Source organism: Aedes albopictus, chromosome 3, assembly GCF_035046485.1.
Source record: "Aedes albopictus strain Foshan chromosome 3, AalbF5, whole genome shotgun sequence".
Lineage (NCBI taxonomy): Eukaryota > Metazoa > Arthropoda > Insecta > Diptera > Culicidae > Aedes > Aedes albopictus.
Window position 1 is genome coordinate 280,048,335 of NC_085138.1, and position 8,370 is coordinate 280,056,704.

Genomic DNA, 8,370 nt, shown 5'->3' on the forward strand with positions numbered 1-8,370 from the left:
TCCGGCTTCAAAAACCTTTGTACAAATGTTTCCAGTTTGAGTGAAGTCAGTCGGTTAAATAAAATCCTTGCGAAATCTAAGGATTTCCGAGTAAACGAACTTCGTTTGCCAAATGGCGATCTGACTTCCTCTGATGAGGAGGGAGTTGAGAAAAAAATCCCTACCGGTTGCTTCAGTTCGGTACCACCCCAAGTAACCAAAAGTTCAGATAAAAGGATACTTTATAAGCTAAGCAGCTTGTTCGAGGTCGCTCATTAGCCTTCTAAGCAGCTTCATTTTTAAGTAATTTTGGAACTTGAAAGTTCACATAAGCACGCTGGATAGCCTTCTAAGCAGCTTCTGACAGAACTTTGTCAAAATTCATGCAGAAACAAAAATGTATTTTTCAGAATCACACCCTGTTTGGTTTGTGATTCACGTCTGGAAATTGCTACTGATAATTATATTCTCACATATGTCGCTGCTATGTAGATTTGAACTGGATCCTTCTGCGTGATAGCCTGCCGACTTACCGCGGCGCTGCTGAAGACACTTGACAAAGTCAAGCTAACTTCACTACTGTACAAATGTGCAAAACTAGCTGCCGACAGAAAATCGATTCAAGTCAGAATTTACCTGCTGTCCACTCAATCGCAGCTGTAGTACTGTGGTAGAGCGTAGGGCTCTCACGCAGCGAGTGTCGGTTCGAATCCGATGGGCGGCAATTTTTTTTTTTTTGCTCAAGCCTAGTATTTATTGATTTGATAAATTCATATTTGTCTTTTATTCGTTTACGCTTAAACAGTTGTTTTCTGTAAAAGAAATAAATTTAATCTTCATTGAAACACAATGCTACTGAACTGAACTTCTATGAACTTGAAAGTTCCGACGAAGTTCCGACATAGCATCTTAAGCAGCTTTAAAGTTCCGCGAAGTTCAGATAAAGTTCCGAATGGAACTTTCTGGCTGCTTAAGAGGCTAACAATTAGCCTTGCCGGAACTTGTGACCCAAGCTCCAGCAAGGCTCATCATTAGCCTCTTAAGCAGGCTAACAATTAGCCTTGCCGGAACTTGTGACCCAAGCTCCAGCAAGGCTCATCATTAGCCTCTTAAGCAGCCAGAAAGTTCCGTTTGGAACTTTATCTGAACTTCGCGGAACTTGAAAGTGCATTTTGTCATGGGAAGCGGAACTTTTGGTTACTTGGGACTGCTACCAAGGTGTAGAATTTTGCAATCAAGTATGCCTTGGTAGACCAAACTTCAAAGAAGTGAAAATTATTTCATTCATTCTTGTACCAGCTCTTGTTAGAAATAGACGTTAATTACATTGTTCCCAAGCCTTTTATTGGTTGATCATAACAAAATTTGGCGACGAGATTTCAAGTTCTGGAGAATTTTCAAGCGAGAACATGTCGCGGAACAACGGAAATCCGGACGGCGATCAAGCTGGATTCTCGGGAGGAGGAGAAGAAGACGTGTCAGCAGTCTCGATGTCGGAAGTTATGCGTCAGATGGCAATCCAGAACAACCGTCTGATGGCCCTACTGGAACAAGGGAGGGACACGGAGGGACACAACCGGCACAACGAAGCGCTCCTGAACACATCATAGAATCTCTCTCATCATCAATCAAAGAATTCCACTTCGATCCAGAAAACGGATTAACATTCGACCGCTGGTTCTCAAAATACGAAGATCTCTTCAGACAGGACGGCAGAAACCTGGACGACCCGGCGAAGGTGCGGCTATTACTCCGTAGCCTCAGCGTTTCCGTTCACGAGAAATTTTTGAATTATCTCCTGCCGAGCCACCCACGCGATTATACGTTCGATCAAGTTGTGGAGAAGTTGAAGACAATTTTCGGACAGCAGAAGTCTATTTTCAGCAAGCGCTACGATTGCCTCCAGCTATCCAAGAATGAAGCGGATGATTTCGTCACCTATGCTGGTATCGCGAACCGGCATTGCGAAGAATTCGAACTACAGAAACTGTCAGTCAACCAATTCAAGAGCCTTGTTTTCATCTGCGGACTGAAATCTGCAAAGGACACGGACGTGAGGACCCGACTTCTATCAAAGCTCGAGTCTGATTCAGCCGATACCAACATCGAAGGATTAGTGACCGAATGCCAACGTCTGTCAAACTTGAAGCATGATACGGCGTTGGTCGAGAAGAAGCATTCATCTTCAGCGGTTCAAGCGGTTCGTCAGTTCAAGCAAGGCCAGAAGCTGTCAAAAGCCACAATGCAAGACGGTAACGGTAAGCTTCCTCCATTCCCGTGCTGGCAGTGTGGAGCCATGCACTTTGTGAAAGATTGCCAGTTCTCAAAACATATGTGCAAGCAGTGTGGAAGAATGGGCCATAAGGAAGGGTACTGCAACTGTTCATCGAAAGCTTCAGCATCAACATCCACTGTCGACAAGAAGATCAGCAAGACAAGACAATCCAATCTGTGAAGCACATTCGGAGTCGAAGACGTTACGTGATGGTCATCTTCAACGGCATCGAAGCAGAGTTGCAGCTTGACTGTGGATCGGATATCACGTTGATCTCAAAAGAAACCTGGGAGAAGATTGGCAAGCCTGCTATCAAATCCACTCGAATGGAAGCGACTACAGCGTCTGGAGAACCTCTGGAACTTCTTGGAGAATTCGCAACGACTGTCAGCATCAGCGATGTTTCTCTGAAGCAGCATTGCTACATCACTTCGGTCGAAGGTCTCAACGTGATCGGTCTGGATTGGATGGACGCATTTGATCTGTGGTCAAAACCGCTCGCTTCCCATTGAAAAAGGGTGAATTTGACGAAGTTTCCCCACGACGATCAGCACTTCGTTACACGGTTTCCGGAAGTCTTCCAGGACGGATTGGGTCACTGCACGAAAACGAAAATCAGTCTAACCCTGAGACCAGATGTGCAGCCAATTTTCCGGCCAAAGCGACCAGTACCATTCCATGCCACTCAAAAAGTCGAAGAGGAACTGGACAGACTACAAAGCTTGAACATCATAACACCCATCGATTTTTCGGATTGGGCAGCCCCGATCGTTGTCGCCAAGAAGCCTGGCGGAAAGGTCCGTATATGCGCCGATTATTCCACCGGACTCAATGAGGCACTAGAAGCAAACCACTACCCTCTACCAACTCCAGAAGACATTTTCACCAAACTCGCAGGCAAGCGTGTTTTCAGTATCATTGATCTTTCCGACGCCTACCTACAAGTGGAGGTTGATGATGTTTCTAAGAAGCTCCTGACAATCAACACTCATCGTGGATTGTACAGATTCAACCGGTTGGCACCTGGAGTAAAATCAGCAACTGGCGCTTTCCAGCAGCTCATGGCGAAGATGATAGCAGATTTAGAAGGAGTTGACGCTTTTCTGGATGACTTCATCGTTCACAGCGAAGACGAAGAAAACCACTATAGAATCCTCACTGCACTCTTCAAGCGACTTCGCGAATACGGTTTCCGTTTGCGTCTGGAGAAATGCAAGTTCAACCAGGAGGAGATCAAATATCTGGAACTCATTGTCAATGAAAATGGAATCCGACCCGATCCAACGAAGATTGAAGCGATAGTCCACATGCCAGCTCCAACCAACGTCAGCACATTGCGGTCATTCCTTGGCGCCGTGAACTTTTATGGCAAATTTGTACGAGAGATGCACCAACTTCGCCATCCTCTGGACAATCTTTTGAAGAAGGACGCCAAATTCATCTGGAGCAAGGAGTGCCAACAAGCGTTTGCGGACATCAAACGGATTCTACAATCAAACCTGCTTCTCACCCACTACAATCCGGAATTGGACATCATCGTTGCTGGTGACGCGTGCAAGACGGGCATTGGTGCAGTCCTGATGCATCGTTTCCCCGGCGGATCCATCAAAGCGGTTTCACATGCATCCAAATCGCTCAATCAAACTGAGCAGAACTACAGTCAGATTGAGAAGGAAGCACTTGCGTTGGTTTTCGCCTGCACAAAATTCCATCGCATGCTTTGGGGTCGACGATTCACGCTGCAAACAGATCACCAACCGTTGTTGAAGATTTTCGGATCCAAGAAGGGAATTCCAGTCCATACCGCCAATCGACTGCAGCGATGGGCACTCACGCTATTGGGTTACGACTTTGGTATCAAGTACGTCTCAACACAAAACTTTGGGTACGCTGACGTTTTATCACGCCTCATCAACAACCACGAGAAGCCTGAGGAGGAAGCGGTTATTGCTATGGTCCATATCGAAGCTGATGTCACTTCTGGTCTGCAAGATACGCTATCAAATCTTTCTGTCACATCCGAGGCGGTCCGAGATGCTACATCAAAAGATCCAGTGTTGCAAAAGGTAACATCCTACATCAAAAACGGCTGGCCAGTGCGCGCTGAAGCTATCTGTGAAGCTGAAGTTAAACCATTCTACACTCACCGAGAATCGTATTCCATGGTTGGCGTGATGATGATGGATCGAGTGGTTGTTCCAAAATGCCTTCAAAAGCGTATCCTGAAGCGAATTCATCAAGGTCATCCTGGAATCGAGAGATCAAAGGCGATTGCCCGAGGGATTGTTTTCTGGCCAAGAATCGATTCTGACATTGCTGACTACGTACGCCGATGTTCAAGTTGTGCCAGCGCTGCCAAGTCTCCACCCCAAGCGGAACCTCAACCCTGGCCGAGAGCAAATGGTCCATGGCAACGTCTTCATCTGGATTTTGCTGGTCCCTTGGAAGGATATCATTACCTGGTTGTGGTGGACTCTTATAGCAAATGGCCAGAAATTCTGCAGACGCGATCACCAACAAGCTCAACAACAATTTCCTTTCTTCGTGAATGTTTTGCTCCATTCGGTATACCAACGGTGGTTGTAACAGACAATGGAAGTCAATTCGTAAGTGCTGAATTCAGGACATTTTGCGAAGAACTAGGAGTCGTTCATTTGCGCACCGCACCGTATCATCCGCAATCTAACGGGCAGGCGGAACGGTTTGTAGATACCCTCAAGCGCTCCTTGAAGAAAATTATTGGGGGAGGAGAAACGTCGACTTCAACTGCTCTTCAAACGTTCCTGCACATCTACAGATCAACACCATCCGCCGTTCTGGACGGAGAATCACCCGATGAAAGAATGCTCGGTCGTTCTATGAGGACTACTCTGGATCTCCTACGACCTACTTCCCAGTCTGTCGGTCTGAAACCGAAGCTCAACCGTGAATTTGAAGCTGGATCGTTTGTGTACGCCAAAGTTTATTCAAGCAAGGATCTCTGGAAGTGGACAAGGGCGTAGCCAGCTTTTCGGCCAGGGGGGGCGAGCACCCTTACACTGAAAACCACTTTGCAGTAACAAGAAGTTCAAATACTTCATCATTTAAAAAAAAATAAAAGTGAAGTATGAAATATGGGTGATTAACAGGAATGGTTCAATGGAAGAATCATATATGATTATAATCCTGAGGAATTCCTCAAGATATTGCTTCAGGAATTTCTTAACAAATGCCATCATAAATTTAAACTTATCCAGCAGTTTCTTCAGAAATTTATTTAATATTTTTCCAGGTTATTTTAATGTAGATATTCCAGCAGAAATTACCTTCGGAAAACTTTCATTTTCATTTTCATTTTGCAGCATTTGGTGGGGCAATGAGAGCGCAAGTCAGTCCAAAGCCGATGATAAGGAGGGGTAATGGCTGAATAGTCTTTGCTGACCACATAAACGCCATGGGATAGGAAAAGGGTATTTTGGTGTGGGATTAGGGTGTTGGCACAGACAAACAGACATACTACTCAAATCGAAACCATCGCACGATTTAACGGTCATTTTGAAAATATAGTGTGGTTCGGACTGTGCTCGCATGTGTCATGGTGGCGCTGCTGTGTCTACATCACCTCTCAATTTTGGAGAGAAATGAACGCGACGCCAATCAATGTTTACATAAAATGACTCAATCATGAACCTTCATTTATGTTTTATGAATGGATGACGGCACGGGGGAGTCGTCACCTGCAAAATTGTTACATCGAGCCGAAGGAAACCACACCTGCAAATCAATGCTTCGGATAGAGCATTATAGAGGGTGCTAGTTGACGGCAAAGTCAGGGAAACAGCGTATGGGATTCGGAGTGGAAGCAGCAGAAATGATTTACACGCGAGAACTACGTTTAACAATCGTTTAATCGAGCGAAAGGGAAAAATACATGTGATTGCGTGAAGCGCTAGTTTTGGACTGAATAATGAAAGTCTTTGTCTTCTCTCTCCACTTGCGGTGGGCGCAAGGTAGGGGTGCACACGTAGGTGCGCACTATCGCTTGGGATGTGTGTAGTGGTAGACGATGCACATTTCGACACTCCTCCTCATCGGGTATCCGCTTCACACGTCGTCCACCATCCCGAGCATCTCGAAGAACTGCTTGTGTTTCTGAGGTCCCAGAGGTTTCGTTAAGATGTCTGCAACCATAACTTCCGTTGAACAGTACACCAACTTGATCTCCTTCTTCTCGGCTAGTTCGTGAATGAATTTCTCTTTGGTGTCGATGTGTTTTGATCGACGGTTCGACTTCTTTGTTTTCACGAACGCCAGGCACCCCTGGTTGTCCTCGTTCATGGTCGTTGGCTGGTTCTGAATCTCCCCGAAATCCCGCAGAAGCTGCCGCAACCAGATGGTCTCTTGGCAGGCCTCGGAGAGTGCGACATACTCCGCCTCCATTGACGAGAGTGTTACGCATGACTGTCGCCGACTCGTCCAGGATATCGCTCCTCCTCCAAAGTAGAATACCGAACCGGATGTTGATCGCCGGCTCTGGGGATCTCCAGCCCAATCGGAGTCTGAATACCCGATCAACGGTTGATTACTATTTCCACCCAACTGTAGGTAACTGTCCTTCGTCGCTTTGAGATAGCGTAATACGCGCTTAGCAGCGGTCCAATCCGCTTCGGACGGCGCGGCGAACTTGCGGCCGAGAATCGCCGTCGCAGCTGCTATGTCCGGTCGGGCAATGACTGACAGATAAAGCAATCCGCCAACCAAGCTTCTGTATACCGTTGAATCCTCGAGCAACTTGCTTGTTTCCTGCGACTTCAAATATCCCGGGTCCATGGGAGACTTTGCTGTCTTGGCTTGATCCATTCCGTGCTTGTCCAACAGCTTCTCAATGTACTGCTTCAACCGAACGAAGTATGCTCCGTCCTCGCGACGCACCTCCAGTCCAAGGAAGTGCCGAATCTCGCCGAGACTGGTTATTTCGAACTCTTGGGCAAGTCCTTGGTAGACCCGCTCCATTTCCGCTTCATCGGACGATGCCAGCAGCATGTCGTCGACATACACTAGCAGCAACACCGTTACTTCGCCATCTTTCTTCACATACAGGCACTGGTCCGCTGCCGACGCCTTGAATCCCAACTTGATCAGTACATCGTTCAGCCTCCTATTCCAGCACCGCGCTGATTGGCGCAACCCATAGATGCTCCGCTTAAGTCGACATACAAGCTCCTCCTGTCCTGGTACAGCAAATCCGGGCGGCTGGCGCATAAAAATCTCTTCTAAGGTCCCATTAAGGTACGCCGTCTTAACGTCAAGATGGCGGACCACAAGTCCACGATTCGCAGCTACTGTCAAGAATGTCCGCAGGGTTGTCTGACGAGTAACCGGTGCGAACACCTGATCATAATCGATCCCGAACTGTTGCGTATGTCCTTGCGCCACAACTCTCGCCTTGAACTTTACCACCTCATCAGCTTCGTTGCGCTTAAGCTTAAAGACCCACTTGGATCCCACCAACTTGCGTCCTTTCGGCAGCGGTACTAGGTCCCAAGTACCATTGCGACGGTGGGAGTCCATTTCATCCACCATGGCACTTCGCCACTCCGGATGTTCGATGGCCTCACGGTAACTGACGGGCTCTTCAAAAGCACAGGCCGCTATCCCCACGACGTAGTCGTCGAATCGTTTCGGTACGGCTCCCAGGTTCTTCCTGCTTGACCGGCGAGTACCGCCAGTAGCGCCTTCTTCTTCTTCCTCATCCTGGCTAGCGGAATGATAGTGCTCCTCATCGCTCACAGAGTTGTCGTCGTCGTCTTCACGGAGGTCAGGCTTCTTCCGCAGCCCGATCGCCTCCTTAGGTTCATCCCTTCCTTCTTCGGTCTTGGTGTCCGGAACCGAAACTGGCAATTCTACGGCTGACGTTCCATTGCCGAGCTCGATGAAACGCGCATCCCGGCTGATGGTTATGGAATCCGTCTCTCGATCTACAAACCGGTAGCCCTTGTGTTCCATCGAGTAGCCCACAAAGTTCAGCTTCACCGCTTTCGAGTCGAGCTTGCTCCTCCTGGTTCCAGGGATATGGACGTATGCTTCACTCCCAAACACCTTCAAGTGTCCAAGGTCCGGTTTCCTACCCCACCACA

The 8,370-nt window shown here is 47.6% G+C and overlaps 2 protein-coding genes across 2 annotated transcripts; both read left to right on the forward strand.

The window, feature by feature from the left end:
- The first annotated feature begins 1,388 nt into the window (after window positions 1-1,388).
- On the forward strand, window positions 1,389-2,434 carry LOC134290755 (uncharacterized). The gene is made up of 2 exons (XM_062857949.1): window positions 1,389-1,558; window positions 1,684-2,434. Exons 1-2 carry the CDS (start codon window positions 1,389-1,391, stop codon window positions 2,432-2,434), a joined length of 921 nt encoding a protein of 306 aa, XP_062713933.1.
- Window positions 2,435-2,463: 29 nt separating this feature from the next.
- Window positions 2,464-5,256, forward strand: LOC134290756 (uncharacterized protein K02A2.6-like). Its single transcript, XM_062857950.1, has 2 exons — window positions 2,464-2,727; window positions 2,806-5,256. The coding sequence occupies exons 1-2, from the start codon at window positions 2,464-2,466 to the stop codon at window positions 5,254-5,256; spliced, it is 2,715 nt and encodes a 904-aa protein (XP_062713934.1).
- Window positions 5,257-8,370: the final 3,114 nt, after the last annotated feature.